Source organism: Rhamphochromis longiceps, linkage group LG13 (assembly GCF_057381845.1).
Source record: "Rhamphochromis longiceps isolate RC_006_pf linkage group LG13, R_longiceps_female_GT1.1, whole genome shotgun sequence".
Classification (NCBI taxonomy): Eukaryota; Metazoa; Chordata; class Actinopteri; order Cichliformes; family Cichlidae; genus Rhamphochromis; species Rhamphochromis longiceps.
This window is the reverse complement of record NC_140569.1, coordinates 11,918,192-11,942,499: the sequence shown is the minus strand read 5'-3', so window position 1 is coordinate 11,942,499 and position 24,308 is coordinate 11,918,192. Positions and strand designations below refer to the sequence as shown.

The 24,308-nt window shown below is 41.7% G+C and overlaps 1 protein-coding gene across 1 annotated transcript in view; it reads right to left on the bottom strand.

Annotated features, from left to right (window-relative positions):
* Window positions 1–23,998, bottom strand: part of pcnx2 (pecanex 2) — a 38,495-nt gene extending 14,497 nt beyond the window's left edge. Inside the window, exons 1-28 of the mRNA XM_085427830.1 lie at window positions 23,339–23,998; window positions 21,833–22,035; window positions 19,464–19,581; window positions 19,332–19,368; window positions 17,930–18,453; window positions 17,652–17,840; window positions 16,002–16,484; window positions 15,733–15,910; window positions 14,129–14,279; window positions 13,857–13,999; window positions 13,392–13,470; window positions 12,987–13,122; window positions 11,304–11,446; window positions 10,878–11,031; window positions 9,022–9,054; window positions 8,488–8,659; window positions 8,261–8,371; window positions 7,948–8,039; window positions 7,029–7,138; window positions 6,595–6,703; window positions 6,049–6,141; window positions 5,790–5,940; window positions 4,567–4,708; window positions 2,632–2,809; window positions 1,974–2,082; window positions 1,758–1,887; window positions 409–467; window positions 63–278 (exon numbers count right to left, since the gene is read on the bottom strand). Coding sequence (XP_085283956.1) covers window positions 63–278; window positions 409–467; window positions 1,758–1,887; window positions 1,974–2,082; window positions 2,632–2,809; window positions 4,567–4,708; window positions 5,790–5,940; window positions 6,049–6,141; window positions 6,595–6,703; window positions 7,029–7,138; window positions 7,948–8,039; window positions 8,261–8,371; window positions 8,488–8,659; window positions 9,022–9,054; window positions 10,878–11,031; window positions 11,304–11,446; window positions 12,987–13,122; window positions 13,392–13,470; window positions 13,857–13,999; window positions 14,129–14,279; window positions 15,733–15,910; window positions 16,002–16,484; window positions 17,652–17,840; window positions 17,930–18,453; window positions 19,332–19,368; window positions 19,464–19,581; window positions 21,833–22,035; window positions 23,339–23,491 — 4,396 coding nt within the window. The 5' untranslated portion in view covers window positions 23,492–23,998. The remainder of the gene's footprint in view (window positions 1–62; window positions 279–408; window positions 468–1,757; window positions 1,888–1,973; window positions 2,083–2,631; window positions 2,810–4,566; window positions 4,709–5,789; window positions 5,941–6,048; window positions 6,142–6,594; window positions 6,704–7,028; window positions 7,139–7,947; window positions 8,040–8,260; window positions 8,372–8,487; window positions 8,660–9,021; window positions 9,055–10,877; window positions 11,032–11,303; window positions 11,447–12,986; window positions 13,123–13,391; window positions 13,471–13,856; window positions 14,000–14,128; window positions 14,280–15,732; window positions 15,911–16,001; window positions 16,485–17,651; window positions 17,841–17,929; window positions 18,454–19,331; window positions 19,369–19,463; window positions 19,582–21,832; window positions 22,036–23,338) is intronic.
* Between the last annotated feature and the right edge of the window lie 310 nt (window positions 23,999–24,308).

Here is a 24,308-nt window from a genome sequence, read left to right as displayed (position 1 = left end):
GAGTCATAAGTAAAGCAATAAGATACCTTTGCCATGGACGCGATGGGATGGCTGTACTTTACCTCTGAACTCTAAACCCCTCAGCTGGAAGGTGACCAAACCATTGCCAATCTCTATGAGGTGGACCAGGGCGTTGAGGTAGTCAGAAGCCAGGATGAAACAGTCCCCAGCGCTATAGTTGCCCCATCGGCCCAGCATGAGGTCACCACAAAGCGAATGCTGCAGTGATCGAGTCAGGTACTCATAAAAGATGGAGTTTAGGTTGTTATCGTCGCAACCTGCAAAAGAAGAGCCAGAAAAACAGATCAAATGTGCTTGCTGCCTTATCTGATACTAAAATACAAGATGCTCTTTGTGTTGGGGGAATGAAATAAATTAAACTGATTTGATAGTCCAGTTAAAGCTCACCTGTCTCCTTGTCCACCTGGGACACCAGCCTGCTGTTGGAGTTATCAATACGTTTTGTGCTGCAAGGAACACACAAAGAAGCATATCTGTGCAACACTGACCAAATGTTTTTCCTGTATGTGCTTATACATCAGGTTAAAAGCTGATAAAATATATCATGCAATCCCGTATGAAGTGTCTCACTATAAAACTACTGTATGCTTTTATTTCACTTTATTCCTGCTCTGCTGTGACTGTTCTGCTATACTTTCTGTGTCATGTTGCATTGCTGCTCATCTGAGCTTCACTGTGACAACTTGAGCAAACACTTCCTATTTCAACTGACTCCAGCTGAGGTGATGCTGTCAGTGATTTCAAGGTTTCAGGTCTAACACTGACAGTGTCACCTAAATATAGTCGTGGGGTAAGCTTGCACATGAAAGCTCTGGGAGTATTTCTGGCGTGCTCTCAGGGTGCTGAATGCGTGCAGTCTCTCACATCAATAAGTAAGAGGGAACAAAGACACTTTATTGTGTAAGCAGCTAAGTGTGAGACAGAAGGGGAGCTCAGTTCAAAAGACAAAGATTGATTGCTTCTTCAGTAAATAAAAAAACAGATGTGCAAATTACAAACTGGAGAAGGAAGTCACGACTCAGTATTTATCCTACCACGTAAGCCCATTTAACCACGTAAAAGCCTAATCAAAGACAACTTCTACATGAGCTATAGGGCCTGGACACCTTGTAGTCACTGAGTTGATCATGTGCTCCTCTATATATCAAAGTATTGTGGAGTCAAATGTGAGGCCATGTGCTGTAGCGTTCCAAAGTGAAATGCTGTGGGGGCACTTTAACAGAGTGGGCCAAAATTCCTCCACAGCAACGTGAAAGACTGACAAAGTCATACAGAAAATACCTCAAGTTATTGCTGCTAAAGGTGGTACTATAAGCTACTGAACCCTGAGGTACAATAAGCTTTTCAAAAAAATTGCATAGACATGTGAAAAATTGTTTTTTCACAACTGCAAATCATTTTTTTAACACAGCTGGGTATTGTAGTTTTTAATTAAAATGACTCTAACTGATGAGGACTATTTTTAGCCACATTTGCAGCTGGACTGTGCAATTCAAACGTGTAAAAAAAGGACCATGCAACAGAATACAAGTCTACCTCATTAGTTTGTTTTAATTAGAAACGACAGCTCTGCAGCACAGAGGGAAAAAAGGCTATTTTAGTAAAAGCTAAACATATTATTTATTTTCATGAGCTACACTAATAATGACCTGTTCTTTAATTTTCAAGAATTCCTTAATCTGGACCATTTGAGAGACTGACGGCACATTCACTTAATTTCCTCATCAGGCCCTTACTTGTAGTTTCTCTCCCAGAACTTAATGGGCCTCGGATAAGAGGAAATGAAGATGGCACTGCCCAGGAAGGGGGCGAGTGGAGTGTAGAAAACTGTGGTGAGCAGAGTCTGGAGCAGCAGCATGGCTGAGTCTAGACGCACACACACGCCAGTCAAGGAAAGAAAAAACAGGCACTGATACACTTTCACACACTTGCAGGTCTTAGAGAAAGGATACGAGGCACAGCAAATGGCTGAGCAAAGGCATGAAAAGCGCTGCCCCAGGCGATCTGCCAGGGAGCGATGTAAACCAGGATGAAATGGAGTTTCAGCAGCAGCTCGCGCATCTGGACAGAAAGGGAAGCACACAGTCAATCCTCTGAGAGCCGCACAGTAGCGACAGCCTTATTTAACTGCCTAGCTTCATATACGCTCTAATTATTCTGCAAGGTTCACGACAGGCACATATTAACAGAACACAAAAGGGAAGTCTGTTGAAGGTTTCATATTTCAGTCACACTTTCTTTGGTTTCTGTCAATGGCTGCACATAAAAACACACAAAAACACACCTTTCAATCGCAAATAAAAACATGTTTTTGTTGCTCTCAATCAGCTTGAAGTTACTATTTTTATTATATTTTTGAGAATCACTTTCAAAAGGTTTGTCAGCAGATTTAATTTTGATTATTGTATTTTCTCAGACTTTACCAGAGCATGTAAATTAGCAGTTAGCATTCAAGTCTCAGCTGTTGTGGATAACAGTTTCTTTGTGACCTTGTTTCTGCTTATCACAAATGTGTGCTTATTTCTATACCCACTAAGTATTGTATACGTGTAAGATAACCTCCTGCATTCTCTCATGTGGTCCTCCAGAAATCATCGGTGGCTCTTTTACCTTGTGGAACACAATGGACATGATGAAGAAGTCCAGCAGGAAGCTCTCAGAGGCACGTGGACAATCGAAGTGAAAGAAAATGAGTGTAAAGAGCAGAGTGAGAAACTGGAAGCTGGGGTTGCAGAAGGATGAGCGCAGGAGTTTCAGTCCAGCGACTGTCGTCAGGAGAACATCACAGCTGAAGAAAGCACAAACAAGGGCACAAAAAAACGATTAAATCCCCCTCCTTAATGGGCTCTGTACTATCTTTTCATTATCTAAGTGGATAAGCAGTCGCACCAAGCTGACTGTAAATTTTACCAGTTAACCCAGGACGTCACATAAAAGGATTGATGTTGGCAGAATCTGATCAATCAAAGATCTACCGTATAAATAAAGTAAATGCTGAACCTTGGCCATCTTTGCTCCAAGGATAGGGTTAACCCTTTGTATACTCCTTCGTCAAGTGTCAAGATGCAAGAGCATCTTCTTAAAAATGTTTGCTTTTACCTTCAGTGAGATATTGTGTGGCGATGGCTATCGTTTACGAACACTATTTAAGGCTGTGATGAAGTGTGAAGATAAATAACTTCTGTAGGTCTCATAGTGGACATCATGTTCAAAGAGTGCCGTGGTCCTTAGTAACTCTTAAAACCACAGAAAGCAGAAGCTCCATCATCAGTGCTTGTAGTCAGGGACTGGGTGGTGTTGGTGTGATGCTGTTGTTCCATGATGAGTGTGTCTCAGAAAAATGTGATGCTTGAAAACAGAATGGAGGAAACCTGATCAATGCATTTCAGCATGTTGACCCGGATGAAGGGCACAGGCCAAAATGCTGTTCTTTATACAAGTGACGCTGGAGACGTGACTTCTTTAGGCATTTGTTTTTCTCTATGCACCTTGGAATTAGGTGAAGTTAAGCTAGAAGCTTCCATTCTGTTCACAAGCCAAAATGGTGAATGTGTAAGTTAACAGAGTTTTCACTGTTACAGCTATATCGTTAAGATGTTGTTTTGACCTTGTCCTTTCAATTTGGACTGTAAATTAATTCTCATACAGCAATAAAATTCCTATAAAACTGTTTGCAGCCAACAGGGGAAAAAAAATCAAGTTCCATCTAAGAATCTAGATTTATAATTGCAGCTCATCACGGAAACATAAAGGCATCAGACACTAAAACTTTAGACCCGCCTACTATCCCGAGGGGTCTCCCACGAAAGTTGATGTGATTTTTCAGAGAATTAATTGGTCAGTAGGAGGTTAGGTTCGGAGCATAAGTTACCATGGCAATATACCATGGTCAGTAAGAAGTGAACCACCACCTTTGTAGTCCAGCAAACCCAGGGTTAACCCTGAAGTTACCTGGTTAAGATGAAATCTTAACCTTCCCAGTGCATACTTCTGGATCCGGTCTATAATTGTAATAAAAACACATTCGGCACATCCACTGAATAAACCAACTACTACTACTGCAAGTATCATCACATTTTGTAGAGTCACAATTGAGAATTATTAGATTAGCTTCAATAACATCAGTGTCAGTCATTCATTGTTTTATGGCTGCTACTTGGTCTCCTATCTGCAATTTTAATTAGGTGGAATTGTCAAACAAATATTATTTGTTGCCATTTTTCAAATTCCACTGGACTTTTAATAAGCAAAAGGAAAATTATTATTATATTATATTATTATATTATTATTATATTTGAAAAATCTGCAGCCGACTGTCTGCCTGTTCTGCAAAGCCATGTTTTGAACCGGTCACAATAATACACATGCATTCAGTGACTCCTAAAAGCTGTGCTCTTTTCTAAACAGCAACTTGGTGAATGCCTGCGTGTGACCTCTGTAAACTGTAGCTACAAAAACATAGGTTACACTAGAAAATAATGATAATTAAAATCCAGAATGTGGAATCTTAAATGTGATGCTGTATGTTTTCTGTGGTCCACTTACTGGATTCCCAGCTTCTTGCGGTGACTGAGAGCAAAGCCATCATTAGTGAGCGCGCTCAGCACAATGGCGGGGTACACCACGTATTTCTCAAAGCACAGCAGTCCCACGTACAGGCGCTCAAACCACATAAGCACCGCGTCCTCTGCAACACATGACAAAATTGAAAAACCCATGAACGGAGCAGAAATCACAAGATTCCAGAGCACAGTTAGCGGGGACACATTTTAAGTTTAGAGTCTGACCCGCTGGTGGCGCTACAGCAAAATCCATCCACCCCGGCTCATTTCACAAAAACATAACGGCAAAGCAATACAGCAGTTATGTAGATGTTTCAGTGTGGGCTAACCAACAGACACAGCCATACTTTAGGTTTCACCACCATCGTGAAAAATCAGCGTGACTGTGTATAAGCAGGCAGGGTGTAGCAGTGCAGACCATTTCATTTATTCCCTCCATAAATTCAATTCAATTAATTCATATAGTGCCAAATCATAACAACAGTTGCCTCAAGGAGCCATCATTTAAAACCCATGTATAGCAAACGATATGACATAGTACTGGATCTGTTATTTCTCTTGTAAACACAAACTACTGACTGAAAATAAAGAATAAAAAACACGAAACAATACCAAAAAGCTACCTTTGTCTGCTTTCTTATTCAGCAGAGGTCATCACAGCGAGTAGCTCCATGTTTGATATGGCAGAGTTTTTTATACCAGTCTCAAAAATATTCTAAAAAGTGTCATCTGCTTTTGATTTTTAAACAAAGTTTCTTTTTTTTCCTTTCCTTTTGGCCTGCTCAAGCCATGCCTGGACTTGCACCACCTTACTTATCTGAGCTAATTGTGTATAGACCAGCAGGCCCTCTTCACTCTCCCAATGCTGATATACTTCCCTAAAGTGCTCTTATCTCCAGAGTGGCTTCCCATTACATGATTCTTTTTGAAGAGACTGAAAACCTGCCTTTATTTAATTCATTACAAGCCTTTACTCTTGGGCCCATCAGATTTCCACTTAGCTAATGTTTTTTAATGTGGTTGTGATATTATTTTAGCGGTATATTTATCCCATGTACTTGCATTAATTAGGTAGCGGGACCATGCTGCACACAGTGATTGTGCACTTTTATAACCGAGTGACTGATTGCTGTTACGCTAACTGTATGGTTTTGCTATTTGCACGCACATACTTCATTATTAACTACATGCAGTAGGGATACTGACCTCTGGGTTCAAACTGGTAGTACTCCTTGGTCTTGAGGACTGGGTGGGAGATCCACAACCAAGGGTGATGCTTCCTGAGCTGGGGGATCAGGTAGTGGGTTACAAACCCCACAGTCCCCGCCAGAGCATACAGCACTATGGTCACAAAGGGCTGCACACATGGGTATATAATAAAAGAGACATAAGATGAAATTATTGTGCCAGAAGTAAAGATCAAATGTAGAAGGCAGTGTAAAAAGCAGAAAACAAGTTGAGCCACCTTGAGAGACAGAAACACGGTACTCGCGGTGATGGCGAAGGTTAGGATGTAGGCAACGGAGCACACAATGATGTCCGACAGCAGAATTTCTTTCTGCAGAGCACAAAAGTGAGGGACAGCTGCAGTCATTCATAATCCACATGAAAACGCATATCCAGCTCATTTAGGTGTGCGATTATTCCTGACTATCTGCGCTGAGCCGCCAGTTTTTGGAGATCAAAGGCACAGGAGCACGGGAAGAGTTAAGCTTTAGAATCTCCATTAATGCTGTAAAAGGCGACGGGAGGTTTGCGTTCTCTGATGCATAATTCCCTTTAATCACACATAGTGATTGCCAGCAAACACTGATTCATCATCTCACCTTTATGCAGTTTATGCCTGCTCACGCTGTATAAATTCAGAGATGCACAGAGATAATGAGGATTGATTTTCTGATAATTATTATCCCAGATTAACCTGAGCTAACAGGGACAGGCCTGTAATCCTGGGGCTGATAATAACCTGAACCTCACCATCTTCCACTAATATGAAGATAAATATTGTTACCATGGAATTCTGCAGTTTCTCAGGTAGAGGATCTTTGATGTTTGTATCATCCTCTTCCTCTTCGTCACTCTCCACAAGCGCAGGCATTATCTTTGACTTGATTAGAGATCTGAGAATAAGTATTTTACACGTTTAGATTAGTAATGACCGATGATAATAGGCAGCTAATAATAACAGAATTTATTTATGAAGCTTTTTAACAGCTTCAAATAAAACTTCTGAAGAATACAAATAAAGTGAGTCAGTGACAGTTTTTTAAATAGTATAAGTAGTATCAGCATGTTTCATCGGAGTTATCAACCATCTGCTTCCAGTTCCTTGTGTCAATGATTTCAGCTTTTTCAGCTTTTTTTAAATAAAGAACAAGAGGCTGCTCGCAAGCAAACACACACCCACGCACACACACACACACACACACATCGCGTGATACTTACAGAAGTACAGAAGGGTCACTGCTTTGTCGGCTGAGGTGATAGGAAAGCACCACTAAAAGGCCACAAAAACCAGAGAACAGGGCTGGGGTGTGCTGCTCATCCCATGGTTCCTATAAACACCAACAAACACACACACACAGCAATGTGAGTTGTGAGTGTGTGTGACATGTGCTTGACTAGCAACACCTGTGTGTCACAGTCTTGGGTCATGCAACCCAGTGTTTTGAGTTTCACTGTATTTTGTTATTCATTTATGTTCTAGCTTAGCTTATCCAGTTATTTCTATTTTGCCTAGATTGCTGTTATAGTTCATTGTTTTGTAGATTCCCCTTGTGTTTTCACTCTGTGTTTTGGTCTCACTTACCATTCATATTGTCATGTCTGTCTCATCTTTTTTCCTGTTTTATTTTGAAAGAGTCTGGTGTTCTTTGTTCATTGTATTTAGTTTCACCTCCCCTGTCCCGTCATCAGGTTCATGTGTGTCAGCTGTGTCCTCATGTGTCTCCACTTCTCATGATCACCTCGTGTGTGTATTTAAGTCCTCGTTCATTGTCGCGTCGTCTGTGTATCTAGTCAGCGTCTAGTTTATTTCTGCGTCTGTGCTTTCTGCTTTGTTTGCCACCTTTAATCCAGCAAAAATAAAGGCTCGCTTTTCGTTTCAAGTTCAGTGCTGTCTCCTCCACTGTGTTTGCACCTGGGTCCTCACACTTCCACACACAGTCTGCCCTCCCTTGCAGACCGTGACACTTTGTTTAACTGAAGATTATTTTAAAAATTCCTGTACCTGTACTACATGCTTCCCTCTACTCCTTTAACCATTTAGGTGAACACAGCATTAGTTCAACAGGAAAGGAAAAAAGTACGAAAGAAGAAGATAAGTAATGTTACATCCTCTAAGTGCTCTTCCTCTGTTTCCTACCTTGAGAGCGCCGAAGCAGAAACCGTAAAGCAGAGACAGAGCAACCAGACTACGCAAGATGCTGTACACTGCAGAGATGAGACTGGTGGCAGCTGAGACACACAAGTTAGAAAGGTTAAAAATACATACAGTGGTTTAAAATGGCAACAAACTAACTCAGAAGATACTTTTTACTCGATGGCCCTGAAAATCTGTTCTGTCTTTGTATGTATGTTTATGAATAAACAACCAAAAGTTACAGTTTATAGTGAAAATAGGAACTAGGATCTGAATTAGCTAACACGAGCAATGCTAAAATCAAGAGATTAGAAACCTGTTCCTCCAAAAAAGTGCATGTCAATCTGCTCCAGCAGGTAGATGGTAAAGGTGTTGATCTGAGGGAAAAGGCCCACCAGGAAGGTGATTGGGAAGCAGTAGGTAAAACCTGTGTAATGCATAAAACAAAAGACATTTTTATGTATTTATCAAAGGAAAGAAATACTGTTAGCATACTGCAAGCAACTGCATCTGCATGTTTTCTCCTGTTGCATTTATCCCTACCCACTAGGAGGTCTCGTAAGAAGCGCAGAACATCATAGCAGACGATGGTGACTCCATAAAGGCTGGAGACCGGCAGATCCTTCCTCCTCAGCAGCTGCTCCAGCACCCAGATCAGAGCACAGAAAATGCAGAAGTAGGCCGCTCGGCTGTAGGCCACCAGTTGGTTGTGACCCTGGAGACATAGAGGGATGCCACCTGTAGGGGTTTACCCTGATTTCCATCACAGAAAGATAACACCTACACCAAAACACCTTCCTGTGTTTTCACAGTAATATGACACAACTACCATAGCGTCAAATAAGGCAGATCCTCTGTAGCCACTCTGCATGTTCACCAGTCAAAGCTCAGCAAAATTATTCACATGGAAAAAAGGAACTGTTTTGAAATTCATAACATCATATATCAAAAACTGCCACACTGAAGAGGAAGAGCAGTCACACGCACACACAACAAGGATGCACGTGTTTCCAAATTATTAGTGATTATTATACAATCTTTTCAGTATTTTTTTCAGTAACAAAGAAACAAACTTACATGGGTTGGTGAAGCTGCATCTGGTTGAACACTCTGCAAAACAAACCCATAAAAGCCAGTTTGAAAACAGCAGCAATAATACCAACTTTAGTCTGACAACATCCATCCACCAATCCTTTCATCTACCCATTCATCCATTTTCTGCTGCTTATCTGCGTCATTGGGTTATCTGTGTAAGTATCCACTGTAAAAGCTACGATTTAGAACCTCGACTTCACTTCAGATCAATCCTTGACTGCTGTTGAACTGGAGATGGCTGTTCATGTCTTCATCTCCTCCTACTTAAATTATTGTAATTCACTATTTTCTTATCTGTCTAAAGCATTTACCAATTTCCTTCAATCTTTCCAAAATGCGGCTGCAAAGCTTTTAACTCACACGCACAAATTTTGATCATATCAGCCCATTGTTAAAGCACCTGCAGTGGCTTCCAGTCAGGCTTAGGTTTCAGTTACAAACCTTGGTTCTTACTTGTATGGCCTTGGGTGAAGCCCCCAACTATATCATCAAATTACTCCACCCCTATTCACAATGCTGGATCCTTAGGTCCTCGGATAGAGGTTTTCTTGTGATCCCACATACTAGTCTGAAAACTAAGGAGGATTATGCATTTCAAATCTTAGCACCAAAACTGTGGAATAGCTTAACACTCTCTCTTCATGTTCGGGTCATGTTTTTGTGTTCTCTGTTGTTTTATTTGGTTCATGTGTGCTCATTCTGACCTCACATTAGCTGTCTTTTTTACCGATAGTCTGAAAGGCACTTTATGACTGCTTTCTTGCCTCAATAAATACATTTTACTTTTACTTTACTTTTACCCCCAGATCTTCCTCTCACTAACCAACTCCTCTAGCTTTTCTGGGGGGACAGCAAGGAATTCCAAAGCCAGCTTGGAGATGTAATCTCTCCAGCGTGTCCTGTGTTTGCCCCGAAATCTCCTGCAGGGGGGGACATGCCTGGAACATCTCACTTAGACTGTATCCATGTCAGATGCCTGAGCCACCTCAACTGGCTCCTTTTGATGTGGAGAAGTAGTGGCTCTACTCCTAGTCCCTTCCAAATAACCAAACTCCTTACCCTGTCTCTAAGGCTGAGCCCAGCCACTCTTTGGTGGAAGCACATTTATTCAGTCACCAAGCAGCAGAACACCAAAGCCTCTGCTTTTGACTACCACCTGACCAACAGGAGGGCTGGACCATAGGCCAGAATGAGCCACCTGGGTAGGCCCTGGCCACCAGACACTCACTGATGAGCTCCTCCAGCAGACCTGGTTCCTAGTATCCCCAATCCAGGAAAGTTAACATAGCCCAGTGTTGTTTTTTTCTATAGAGATCCTATGAATCACAGTTAATCTGGCCATTCACTCAGGGCCTGTTTGCCTTTGGAGATCCTATATAGCACATAACTCCAGGGATCACCAGGACATACAAATCTCTCCACCATAATGAGAGGGCGATTCATGGATGAGAAAATATGCAGCATAACATAGTGGGAGTTTAGTGTCTGAGGTAGGTCATCATTTCCTTGTTTCTGTATATATCATATTTCATTATATTTGACTAAATATTCTCTCTGGAGGCTGGAGGGTCTATAAAGCAGTGACTGACTAAATTAGTGTGCAGGCTTTGCTGCATTTCAGCAGAGAGGAAGTGAGTGGGAGTAAACAGGAACTGGCAAGTCTGAGGTCAGTTTTACTTTTTGTCTATATTTAGTGCCCATGGCTAATATTTTGACCTCACACTTTATTCCTTAAACGCAGCACAAGCTGTACCTATTAATGTGGCAATTACATCATGTTGGATTTTGTCCTCAGTTTGATATACAGCATCTTTATCCTGGACTGAAGACTTTTTTACCTTCAGTAATGAATAGTGGCAGCTGGCAATGACCAGACAGAACTGGAAGATCCAGAAGTCTTTGAAGCACCCATGGTTGAGAAGCACAAAACCCAGAAAGGAAACCAGGAAGGCCATGAAGACTGCAACTAGATTCTCCAGAACATCCTGGTTTCTATTATAAAAAAAGCAGCACATGCAAAAGGCAGAGACAGGTCACAGCAGAGCCTCTAATACCTTATTAGGAAGGAAGAGTGCAAAGAAAAGAAGTGACTCAAAGAGAGACCTGATGCTGAACAATGTTCTTCACCACACAGTGAAGGATACAGGAGATATAAATACTAACGTGACATACAAAAACTCATCTCTAAAATTTTGTATGTAAACTAGATTTTATTTTCAAAGTGTGAACAGCTGGAAGATCTTACAGCAGGTTTTGTGTGTTACCTGTCCAAAAGGGCGAGCAGTGTGAGTCGGTCATATAAAATGTTGATCCACTTCCCAGGAAACAGTTTGAGTTTGTAATAAATTTTCCTGGCCGGCTTCTCCTGAGTGGACGTCTCTGATGAGTCATCCAAAGAATCCTCTTCCTGACACATACACACACACATGCACACGGACATAAGCAGCTTACACCGACTGAAATTTCAGTGCAATAATACAGAAAACAAAAACAGTCTGCTGTTTGAAACCTACATGATCCCGCATAATTCAAAATGCAGTCTTTTTATAACCAGATCTCTGAAAATGAGGTGCAGTACCGATTCATTCGCAAATCGTAATTTGATGTTTCAGCTTCAATAACTGATCCAGACAGCTTATGTCACTCTTGCTCGTCTGGGTCCAGATGCAATAAAGACTGATTCAGGATTGACCTTCTTGCTACTACAACAGCCTGACAGAGACAAGACATTAATTGGATTTAGCTAAGTTAAGTGGGCCATTCTAATGTGCATATAGAATATATATATTTTAAAATATATGCTGCCTAGCAACCTGTCCAGGGTGTAACCGCTGCTCACTCTATTACAGCTGACAGGCTCCTCCTAAGTTGAGGATGGCACGAGCAATCCTACCTGAATAAACAGTTAAGAAAATGGATGAATTGCTATTACTAGTAACCACACTGAGAAAAGTGTAACAACAGTAGAGACAAATAGCATATAAATATGGGACTGTTTATGTTTATGTACAACAAACTTAATTTAGATGTATGTATGATTAAGGGATCACGTCAACCATCCATTTTCTAAAAATGAGTGTACGCATGAAGTGTAATGAAAAACTGGTGTGTTTGTTCAATTGTATATACACCCGTGGAGTAACAGGGGACTTCATAACTTTCATAATGGTTGCACATTTACATCTATTATGGGTTATCTATGCATGTAAATAACGTACGTGACAAGAAGGCATACAATTACATGCTGGAAAAAAGCTACTCATCCAACATTAAACTTTTGATGTAGTCCGTAAATACACGACACTTGACTTCATAAGTTAAAATGTCTAATGTGGTAATAAAAATCTGAATTTGGAGACATCAAAACTGGTTGCATATTCAATTCAATATCTGCTAAATTAGATGCTATTGTCATGTAATTACAATTATGCTTTTATATGTGCATAAATGTTACAAATGGGTCATTTTAGCCTGCTGGTAGGTGGTTGCTAAGCAACGTGATGACATCCCAATAGTTAACATAAATATGAAGGATTTAAGTTGTGACTGTGCGCTAACTGTGGCTGCTCGACTGCTATGGTATAGGAGGAGTTTATAGAGAAACAGGCAGACAGATATGGTGTGTTATATTAAGAGTTACTGTAAATTAAGTACTTGGATACAAAAAAAACCTGATAAATTTATCAATGGATTCATTTCATCACCTGGTTAAAGTACCTCAGGAGTTTTTTTTAAAGAAGGAAGCAGATGTGTTGTCAATCTCACATCATTTGGGTTCCTTATAAAACATTTACAAACCCCTTTTGTAACCTTGTTTATTCTCAGGCTTCTTGTTGACTCCCTTTACAACATTTCTTGAGATTATTTTCATATCAGATTTATTATAAATTTGATGTTACTGGGTTGCAAAGCATATATATATATATACACAAAAAGGAGACAGACACCTGGAAGATCTCGGGGTGCGTTCTTCGTGGCCGAAGCCTGTGTGCAGGGATGATGCGTCGCTGGAAAGGGCAGTCACTGTGACCGCCCGCAAGGCCGTCCTGACACTCTGAGTTGGAGGAAGTCGACAGCAGGTCACTGAAGACACACACAGTGGAAGTTGATGTGAGTATGTGGAATATACTTGATTATACAGGCAGAGATTACGGTTTAGCAGAGGATGGAAACGGGCACTGACATAAGATGATGTTTAGAAAAGCTCATGGGAGCAGTTACAGACAGCATGCAGGTAGAGAAAGAAGGGAAAAAACAACAGAAAAATAAAAATTATTTATAACAGACAACTTGTTGCAGGCAGATGAAGAGGGGGACGGGTGGAGGGTGGAATGAAGATATAACAACAGTACCACATGTTGCCGGTAATGAGCTCTGCTCCTAGCGGCAGATTGAGAGCTCTCTCTGCATACAGCTTACGAGGCCTGTCTCCTGGTGACACAAACAGACACATTGAACTAGTCAGACACGCTCTATTTTGATAATAATAGCTTGGATTTGTTTAGCATTGCAGCCATCTGAGACTGAAGGGCTGAAAATCTTGGAGCCATTCCAGGAAATTGTCATATAATCTACAAGCTGCTATCATTGTGTGTGTGGGAAGCTGCTGGCAATGCTTCCCACACACACAATGTATTTGCACAGAAAATCATAATATTATTAGACCCCCCCAGATACTGACTGAGGATATTAACAGCACATGGTTGTTGATTGTGACTACAGGCAATTCAATTGTCTCCTGCATGAAACACATGAAATTTCTAAGAAGTAACAAAAAGATAAGGCAGTCTAAACGCTGGACAAGACTAGCTACTTACGGTGTACAGTATGAAAGGTGTAGGCCTCTTCTTTGTTGGTAGCCTCTGGTCTGCAGATGACCTGCAGCATGGAGCTCTCAGATTGAGACGTTTGCGAAGGAAGGGAATCGTAATCCGGATCCTTTTCTCTGTCTGTCTGTGGACTGCAGACAAGAAACAGAATCAGCCAGAGATCCTGGATGCTAATAGATTATATAAGTGCTGTAAACATGTGCTTATATCTGTGTGTGTGAAATCAGCTGAAACATGTGAGAAGTTAATGGAACGCTTACCTGTCAGGAGAGACTATTGGGATCTGTGTAGGTGGTATAGCCTGTAGTGTGTTGGTAGGCAGACTGGTGGGTGGTTTGGGTCTCTCTGGTTTGTTGTCAGTGTTGCTATCGGTTACTGTTTCATCTTGTTTCGAAGTTGCACTTTGATTTTCTGTACATGGATTAAAGGAAATCATTTTAATCAAATGCACTTTTCCAACCTTTTTCTTCTATCTATCTATCTATCTATCTATCTATCTATCTATCTATCTATCTATCTATCTATCTATCACACCACCATCTCTCACCTGGAAGTGCAGGGCCGTTACGCCAGGCTGCTCTTTGTTGACTTTAGCTCTGCTTTCAATATGATACTCCCGGACAGACTAATAGTTAAACTGCTGGAAATTGGACTTCCTTCTACCACCTGCCGCTGGATCAGAGACTTCCTCTCAGACCGTGTACAGAGAGTTAGAGTGGGGCCTCATCTTTCCTCAGCCCTCAGCCTCAACACCGGCTCTCCACAAGGCTGTGTACTGAGTCCCCTACTGTACACTCTGTACACACATGACTGTGTTAGTTCCCACCCAGACAACACAGTCATCAAGTTTGCAGATGATACCACCGTGGTGGGGCTCATCTCAGGGGGAGATGAGACTGCGTACAGAGCTGAAGTTCAGAGGCTGTCAGATTGGTGTGTAGATAACAACCTGGACCTCAATACCACCAAGACAAAAGAACTGGTAGTTGACTTCAGAAGGAGGAAGTCCGAGCTGCAGCCTGTCAGCATCAACGGGGAGTGCGTGGAAAGGGTCTCCAGTTTCAAGTTTCTGGGTGTGCACATAGACACAGACCTCCAATGGAGCTCTAACACCTCTGCGGTCTTAAAGAAGGCCCAACAGCGTCTCCACTTTCTGAGAATCCTCAGAAAAATGGACCTGAAGAAGGAGCTGCTGACCGTCTTCTACCGCTGCTCCATTGAAAGTGTGCTGACATATTGCATCGGTGTTTGGTTCTCCAGCTGCACCTCAGCACAGAGAAAGGCACTCCAGAGGGTCATCAATATGGCCCAAAAAATCATTGGACATCCTCTTCCCTCCCTGAAGGACCTGTACAGCACTCGCTGTCTCAAGAGGGCACGCAGCATCCTACGGGACTGCACACACCCAGGACACCGGGTGTTTAAGCTGCTGCCGTCTGGCCGGAGGTTCAGGCTGCTGAGGTCCCGAACAAATAGACTCAAGGACAGCTTTTACAACAGGGCAATAGCCCTGATCAATGTAAATAGCTGACCTGACTGCCTACCTCCCTGGACGTTATTAGGGGGGAGGTAACAATGTTTAAAATAATAACAATAATAATATTTATATTTATAACAAGGTGCAATAATAATTAATGTGCAATAATAACAGTGTGCAATACACATACACTTATTCTTCTTTTTTATACTAAGTTAATATACTGTGTTGTGTTGTTTGTTGCGTTGTGATGTGTCATTTCGTGTCGTGTTGTGTTATATGCAGTGCCGACGTAGGACAGTTTTCCAATTTCATTGTACTACTGTACAATGTATGACTGTGCAATGACAATAAAGAGTTATCTTATCTTATCTTATCTTTCTTTACCTTCGTCTGTAGCTTCAACTTCCTCTTTGTGCTCTGGCTTCTCCTCTTCTTGTGTACTGCCACCTCCCCCTCTGGTACTCAGGGATCCCAACAAGGAAACAAACTCCAAGAAGTTTGATTCATTGGGAATCTGGCCCTCCTTTGCCTCCAGGTCTGATTTGGAACTGGTCATGGTAGCCTGACAGACAATGAGAAATATTTGTGAGTTTTTTGGGCGGTCATTTCTCAAATGGACACAGAAATACAAAGGGGCAAATCTATCAACATACCGTGTTGTGTGAGCGGCCTGAAAGCAGAACTGCATCTTTCCCGCTGTCCATGCTCAGCCCTCGGATGTGAGTCCTCCCACCAGGTCCGTAGCGACCCAGAGTTTGGGGCAGGCGCAGGAACCCTTGTGAGTCCACGTTTGCTTCCAGAGAGTCCGTGTCATCTGGGTGGGAGTGGACGTCGATACCCGACGAGCTGTTATCATTTGTCAGCTGTGGACTAGGTGTGCTGTCAGCGGTGATTTGCAGACTAAGACGTTTCTGCTCTGGATCTGCGCACTCGAGCATGGTGGACTCAGAGCTGGTGGTTTCTCTGCATAAGTGGAACTCTTCACTTTGGCTTGTAGTCATGTGCTGTTTCGGGGTGGGGTCGTCCTCTGAGCAGATCACTTCCTCTCCCTCTTCCGAGTCCTGCTTCTCCTCCTCGGGGGAGTCGAAGGTGATGACAGGGATTTTGATGTGACTTTCTCCTGCATCCTTCTGAGCCTTGCGGGGTACACAGAGACATGTCACTTGTACTTTCCCTCGAACGTAACAACACCTCTGACATAAATCAACCGGCATTTAACAGCCGACAAACTGAACACTATAACACACACAGAATACAAAATCTGATCTTCTGCATATATTTGGAGACTTAGAAATATGTCTACCTAACAAACACTGTCAAATTCTTTTGCACTTTGAGTTTCATACAGCAGCTAAGAACCAAACAAATAGTAAAGGTACACAATTTCAAAGTAGATAAAATAATAAAGAAATACAATGAAAACACAAAAAGACATTTAGATGCTGAATCAAATTTGAATAAAGGTCTGATTTCGCTGGGAAAAAATGAGCTTTTATACTGTTTACTGCTATCTTTGGTCATCTACAGCATGAACCTGAGAGCACTGAAGGAGATTGGTTTAAAACAAACCACTAAGGAAATTACTTAGACTACTAAAACTGGGTTAAGAGCTGTCCAACACATTAGTAAAACCTGGGAGCAAAGCAGTGAACCACGATCTTCTGGAAAGAAATATGTTGGAAAAACATCTTCAATGATGAACAGAGATCACTTCAAAGTTTAGTGAAATCACATTGTGAAAAAAATCAACAGCAGCACTCAGGGTTAGTTTAATCGTGAAAGTAAGAGCATTTCCACACAAAGATAACTTAGGGATTGGGACTACATAGCTGTGGAGCTTTAAAGAAACCACTTATCAGAGAGGCTAGTCAGAAAGAAAGGTTTCAGTTTGCTAGGGAGCATAAAAATGTGACCCTGACTGGGTGCATCAGGGTAAGAAGAGGTGGATGAAGTGATGATGGGGGCTGTGTTATGATCTAGGGTTGGTCAAATCCAGGTTCAGCAATGATATTTCCCTTAAAAATGTTGTCAACTGACAACATTTGTTATTACAGTTCTCTTCAGCTGACCAAAAATGTATTTTAACACTTAGGAGAGATGCCAAGGTTTCTACAGGTTAAAAATATTGCTGGTTTTCAATGACCTGTGTGCCTGTGACATTTAAAATGATGAAGTCACCGTGATGCAACTACAGTTGGGTAGTGGAATGAGATCATTTTAACATTTTAAAAGCTATGTAAATAGGGACAACACCAAGACACAAACATTATGTGTTTAAAAGTAACTGAGTAATTGATTCTGACCTGTGCATTCTCCAAAAGGCTCTGCTTGACGCTCTCTTCCAACTGAGCAGCAGTCTGAGGATCACAGCTCATAGTGATGATGATCTTGACTGTGTCGCTGTCGTCCAAGTGAGCTGGCACAGGTCCGGGGCCAGAGTTGTCTACCAGAACCACTTCAATCTCATCAGAACAGTATGTCTCCTCCACAGCCTACTCATAAAGAAAAATACTCGTAATAAACCCGGCCCTTCAAATTCAAATTGATCAAACATGTCTTCTTACTCTTTTATGAGGTCTACCTGTGTAGGAGGTTCTGGGATTTCAATGACATGCTCCTGGTCCTCATGGGGAGTCTCCAGTGAGTTGTTGTTGGCATCTGAGGCCTGTTTATGCCCCTCACTCTCCTCCTCACTCTCATCTTCACTTCCCTTGGAAGAAGGGAAACCTTCATCGGCTATTTCTCTGTCTGCAGTCTCTTTATCCTCAGAGTCTTTTTCCTCTATTCTGTCTTGCTCTGACTCTTTCTCTGCTGTCCTTTCCTGCTCCGACTGCTCTTTGTTAATCCCTGTCAAAGATCCCTTAATGTCTATCCCTTCTTTCACAGGTTCAGTTTCAATTGTTTCTGTATCAGTTTTCTCTATCCCACCCGCAGATTCAGACTGGAGCTCCTCTTTTTCAGCTTGGGATGGGGGCCTCTGCTGGGCCTGCAGCAGGGGGGCAGCCTGATCGGGATTGGGGCTAGAGAGATCATCAGGAGATGGCTCTGGGCTTGGCTGCAAGCCTCCCTCCACAGGCCTCTCCTCTGCAGCAGTTCTGTCTTTCTCTGGAATGAAATGCAAATTCAATTTGTTGATTTTAAAGCGTAATATTAATAAAAGCCACAATAAAGCTTTAAATCCTACAGTGGAAATAGTATAATACCCATATTAGTTGGCTGCAGCAATAACACACACAATTCAAACTATTACAGTAGATATCTTCCCATTGGGGAGGAAGCTATAGATTCATCCTTCTACTATTAAAAACAAATGGCACCATTTTTGCACAATAATCTGGTGCATTGCACCCGAGGATTTGGATTTCTTTTTTTTTCTTCCTTTTTCAATCAGCTGACTGGGCTCTTACTAATCACCAGTCCATTAGGTCATAACTTTACTGAAAGCAGTCAGCTGCTCTTGTTGGCCGGCTGCTAACTCTGTGATGTTTCCTTGGGAGGAAGTTGTCGGCCTGGATCGTGTAAGAAGCCATCCAATACAGTAGGGAAGAGGAACAGCTTTCTTTCAGCACAGACTGATTTTGACAACACACTAAACAGGAAACAGGTCTGTTACAATGAACCTTTCATGAGGGTTAAATGTGGAACTGCAGTTTTAAACTGCTGCATCCTGTCTTCACAGTTTTTGCATGCTTATCTCTTAGTCATATTGTTTGTGCCATTTTTAACATCCCAAATAACCACAAGGTAGTCTATTGGCATTGCTTCATACTTCATACTTAGTGTCAGTCTGACTAAAGTTTCACTAGGTTAAAAAAAATGAAACACTACAATTTGAGATGACTCGATCATTCCAAAACACAAAATCAATCTGCAGTTTACAAATAGTCACCATGGGGATGAATACAGTGCTATAGAAGAACCAGTCCATTTGTCATGTTTTTTTCCTTTATTAGTTAACTATCTGTATCTTAGATTAGCATTACCTTCCACGGTCTTCACCTCATCTGACTTTGAGCAGTCCTGTATGGAGGACAATTCAAAAGGTTGGGATTACAATTTAGACATAACACAGTATCCTCACACTGCCAGGTGTTAATATTTAAACCTTCTCTCACCACCCCAATCAGTCCCGGGTCAGTTTCAGTCTGTTTCACCGTCACCTGGATCACTGAACTGGGACGCTTCCGAGCCAACGTAGTCATGGCAACACTGTCAGGGACTGTGCTGCTCTTCCTAACGGCCAAAGACATGAGATGAAAACAGACACAGTTAAGTAAGAATGTGAATAATGTAGCACATTTTTTAAATACAGTGATGTACAGGTTAGAGATACAGATGAATAAAGAACACACAAATATACTGCTTTATACATGTAAATGAATTAAAACTCAATTTTAGTCCCAATGCAGTTAAAGGAAAACTCTAAAAACTGATGTAAAGACATTTTTTTGTTTATTTTTTAAAGCTGTTTACAGACTAACCCTAATGGTAAACACATAATCACCTGCTGATTTACTACGATTGTATGAGCTGGGTCACCAAGAGGTGGAGCAGGATTCAAAAGTGCAGAGACATAAGAAACGGCAACACTTTGAAGTGCTATATTTGTGATAAGCAATACTTTAAAATTAGAGAAAAGGAACCTTTGAAGAGCGTCTCAGGATTTCCGCCACAGAGAGGCCTAAGAGGTCTAAATTAAGTTCTAATAGAAATATATTACCCTCAAAAAGTCCCTTCTCAGCGGTCAGGGCTTTCTGAAAGTTCAAAAACTTGAGCTTGTGGAGCTCAAAGTGCCAAACAGTTCCAAAGGTCATACGTACAATTGCTAGAAAAAATATGCTTGATTATTTTAGAGGAGGTGTTTCAAACATTTTGTGCCCAAAGTCTACCAAAGGGCAAATCAAAATTTCAGCATGCATCGTATCTGCCTTAAACAGTATCTCTATCATCTAAATTCTTCTGTCTCTTTTGGACTGTACTGTACGACTAAGGAAATCCTGGAAGCCCATTTGAAGCATCTAGACTTAGCATAAAACCCCTTTGCAAGAGTGTTGCCTTTAAGTTTCTTTTGCTTTGCAATAAGCTCGACAAGCGTATGTCTTTCACACAATCAAGTATCCTTTGCTGCCCCCAATTCAGGTCCAGAGTTGTTTTGATCTTTCTCTAAGAAGGGATGTTTTTCTGCCTCACAGCAGACTGTTTGGGAACTGCTTTAAAGTGTACTGCAGAAATGGCTGATTACATTTTTAAACACAACATCACACTTTGCCCTCTCATTCCCAGTTCAACAAACCAGACAGAGAGAGAGAGACGGAGAGGCTGGAGAGTGGTAGTCAAGTGAAATAAAAGGTGAATGAACAGAGGGAGCAGCATTAATGGAAAATCAGAAGTAAAGCAGAAGTAAAATATGGTTTTTTTTTATACTGGGTATGTTCTGAAATACAAATAAATATGCTCACACCTCCACTCAACCCTGCAGGAAGGTGCCAAATTGAGTGTGTGTGTGTGTGTGTGTGTGTGTGTGTGTGTGTGTGTGTGTGTGTGTGTGTGTGTGTGTGTGTGTGTGTGTGTGTGTGTGTGTGTGTGTGTGTGCTGCTTGTCAAACAAACAGCCAAGATGTAACCTGGTCGCTACGATTTTATATAAAGTTTCACATGTAAAAGCCATAAAACAGCAATTGATACATCAGCGGACAGAGAAAAAATTAACAGTGTGAAGAAATCCTGCAAGTTCCTTGGGAGGGAAATTTCGAGGAACAAGTACCTACTAAAACGTTGCAAGATGTCAACTGATTTGGAGTCTATAGTTGACATAAGTTAGCAGAGACAGAGACAGTCTATGGAACTCATTACATCAGTGCACCATTTTTAAAGGTGTATTTTAAATTCTATTTTAAATTCTAAAACACACTGACTCTTACAGATGAAAAAGTAGAAAGAAATACTTTCGTTTGTATTTCCTTTTTCATCTCAACTCAATTAAATGTAACACATTCACACAGAGAACAAGATTTTTTTTGTCTCTGTGCAGATCAAGTGTCTCAGTAAAGGGGCTGACTGAAGATCACTGACCTCTCCTCATTAGCTCGCTCACTCACCGAAACTGTACTTTGAGTCTTTGAAATGAAGTAGAGAGAGTGCATCCCACTTTGAGACACTTGATCATGAAAGTAATCCCATCTCAGACAGAGGGAGAAAAGCACAGAGACACATAAAGAGAAAGAAAGGCGGGACTAAAATGGAGAGTGATGCTTGGCTATGTTTAGTATTGGTGGTATTATTTTAAAATTGGGTCTCAGGCCTAAATGTATAATTTCATGTTAATAATTAAGCTGTGTCATTAGGGATTTATACCTCTGGCCTAGATCTTGTGTTGGTTATCCGAGTAGGGGAGCAGCTCAAGGCACAAGGAAAATTTTTTCTTGGTAGTTATATATTTACAGCTATTTCATATTTATCCCACTCACTGCATTTTTGGTTTTTACCTGATGCTGGGGGGCAGGCAAGAATCTGAGGCATTACTTTTCTTCTCCTGAGCTTTGCTGAGGTCAGAAAGGCTGCTGCGGACCACTGCCTCGCCCTCGTCGAACATCAAGTGCAGCCGATAGTTGGCGAGCTTGATAAGGACGAAGAAAACAGTGATGGAGGAGCAGTAGATGCTCAGAGCCATTGTAGTGGGAGGCAAAGCCTGTGGAGAAGAAAGGAAGAGCTTAGTCATATTGAAATCAGCATTTCCTGAATCTCCTGACTCCACCAGGACAGAGTTTGATTTAATTCTTCAAGCTTTAGCACCACCAATTTCTTTTGATTTATATTGCAACACAGCCTCAGCACACTGCAAGATCTGATTTTGATATATTGGTAGATTAATAAAGTTTACTAGTCCACTGGGGAGAAATTGCCTGTAGCAAAGAACAGGAATATCAAAGGCAAAGTATCATGCCAATCATGAATCATAATGTCCCAGAGAGAGTTCTTGCTGTTTTGAATGTTTGCTATTGTCCCTCAACTTCCTTCCATCATTTATCCTGCGCTGAATACGACCTTCACAAAAAACGCTAAAAAACTTGAAATTTGAAACACCTTCCCTTGGAAAGCTTGTGTTGTTTCTGCAGGGGAAGCAGTGGATGTTTTCACACAGTCTAGAAACTGTCAGCAACAACAATTTAATATAGAATCAGTGCCAAAGTGTTTACCGTCTGAGGTGTCAGTCACACATCACCATCTGCCTTAATAGCTAAAATATGTGACTGGCTAATTTCGGGATCATCAAAACAGATATAATCAGCAATATCTTATCTTTGATAAACTGCTTACAAAAATGTACTCTGTGTACAATAAGCTGCCATTGCACTGTTTGCACAATCAAGTCACATTACCCTTTCAGTATTTGTACTGTTTTGCCATAATGTCTCCTATTAATTGCCTATTCACAGGTTAATGTGTTTGACCTATAGGTAAGCTGTATGGCAGGAACACAGAGGTCACTGAAGATGTCCCTTCAAAGACGAAGGGGTCAAATTTGGTTGTATTGTATTGTATTGTAGTGGAGGTTGGGCAGTAAAAGTCGAGACTATATATAACTGGGCTTTCCGCCTCTATTAATCACCATATAGCATGAAGCATCATCAGCCCGTGTATTGTCACTGGGAGTAATGCAGCCAGTGTCGCACCTTTATCAAAGCCCATGGCATGAAAATATTAGTGAACCACATTTCACGCTTTCTGGCTCCACCACTGTCACATCCAGGAGCAGCCATGCTTTCACTTACTGCATGCGGGAGAAAAATACTGCGACAGTGCCCTTTTTCCTGGCCTTGTGTTTCCATCAGCTGCTACATTGCGTGATATTCCATTCTCCTACAGCTTGTGGTTGTTGTTTTTTTCTCCCAAGGATAAACAGGGGCATTATTACAATTTTACCTAGGTAGTGTGGGCACCTTACACCCCACGCACGGCCTTGAACGTCACGTTCCTCAATAAAAACTCACCAGATGGAGAGACAAGGGCAACATCAGGAGGAATATCCACAGATAGAGGTGACATGAGTTGTTGAATTTATTCTGGTCCGGGTCGTGGTACCAGCCCCCGGTCAGGGATGCCCAGACCCCCTGACGGAGGGTTTGCACAACCTGTGAGCCCATCTCCCCTCCTCTCCCCTCCTCTCCGCTCAGGTTGGACTGGCTGATGGTGATGATGATGATGATGCTGGTGCTGCTAGGCTACAATGAAATGATCTCCTCTATCTAATCATGCATGCTACTGTCGCTACGCCTCCATGTTGGCGCGACGCAGCTTGACTCTTGAGTCTTTCCTTTCATGGCTCGGTCTTCCTCAGCGTTGTCCTCTCGTCTGCCGTTTCCCATCCCAGTGTCGATGCGTGCATTGCTGCTGCTGCTGCTGCCGCGGTCCTCATCATGTTCGTCTCTATCCTTCCTCTCTCTCCTCTCAGGCTTGCCTGTACAGATGCGCAGCTCTGACCACCCCCTCCCTTCTGTCTTTTTCACTCCTCCTCTCTCCATATTCATCCATGTCCATTATGCGAGTTCCACCTTCAATCAAACACTTTGCGACATGCAATCAAGCCACGTTGTGCATTACATACAATGTATTTGTAGCCTTGTAGCCTGTACAGACCATGAATTGCGCACAGTATTTAAAGGTTTTAGAGCTTACGTTTAAAAATAATGTACAGCGGTGCAAACATGCAAAACATATTATATTATATTATATTATATTATATTATATTATATTATATTATATTATATTATATTATATTATGCATGTGCACGTGTCTTTTTGTGGTCCACTATCGTTATAATTTCCCTGAAGGCGCGCTCTCTTCATGCATTCCTACAGTGACTCCTCCCCCTCCCCCCTGCTGCTGCTGCTTTGGTCACGTGTCAGGTGTCCACCAATGAGAGCACAGCGCAGCTTGCAACGGGAGCACCAGCCGTGTCC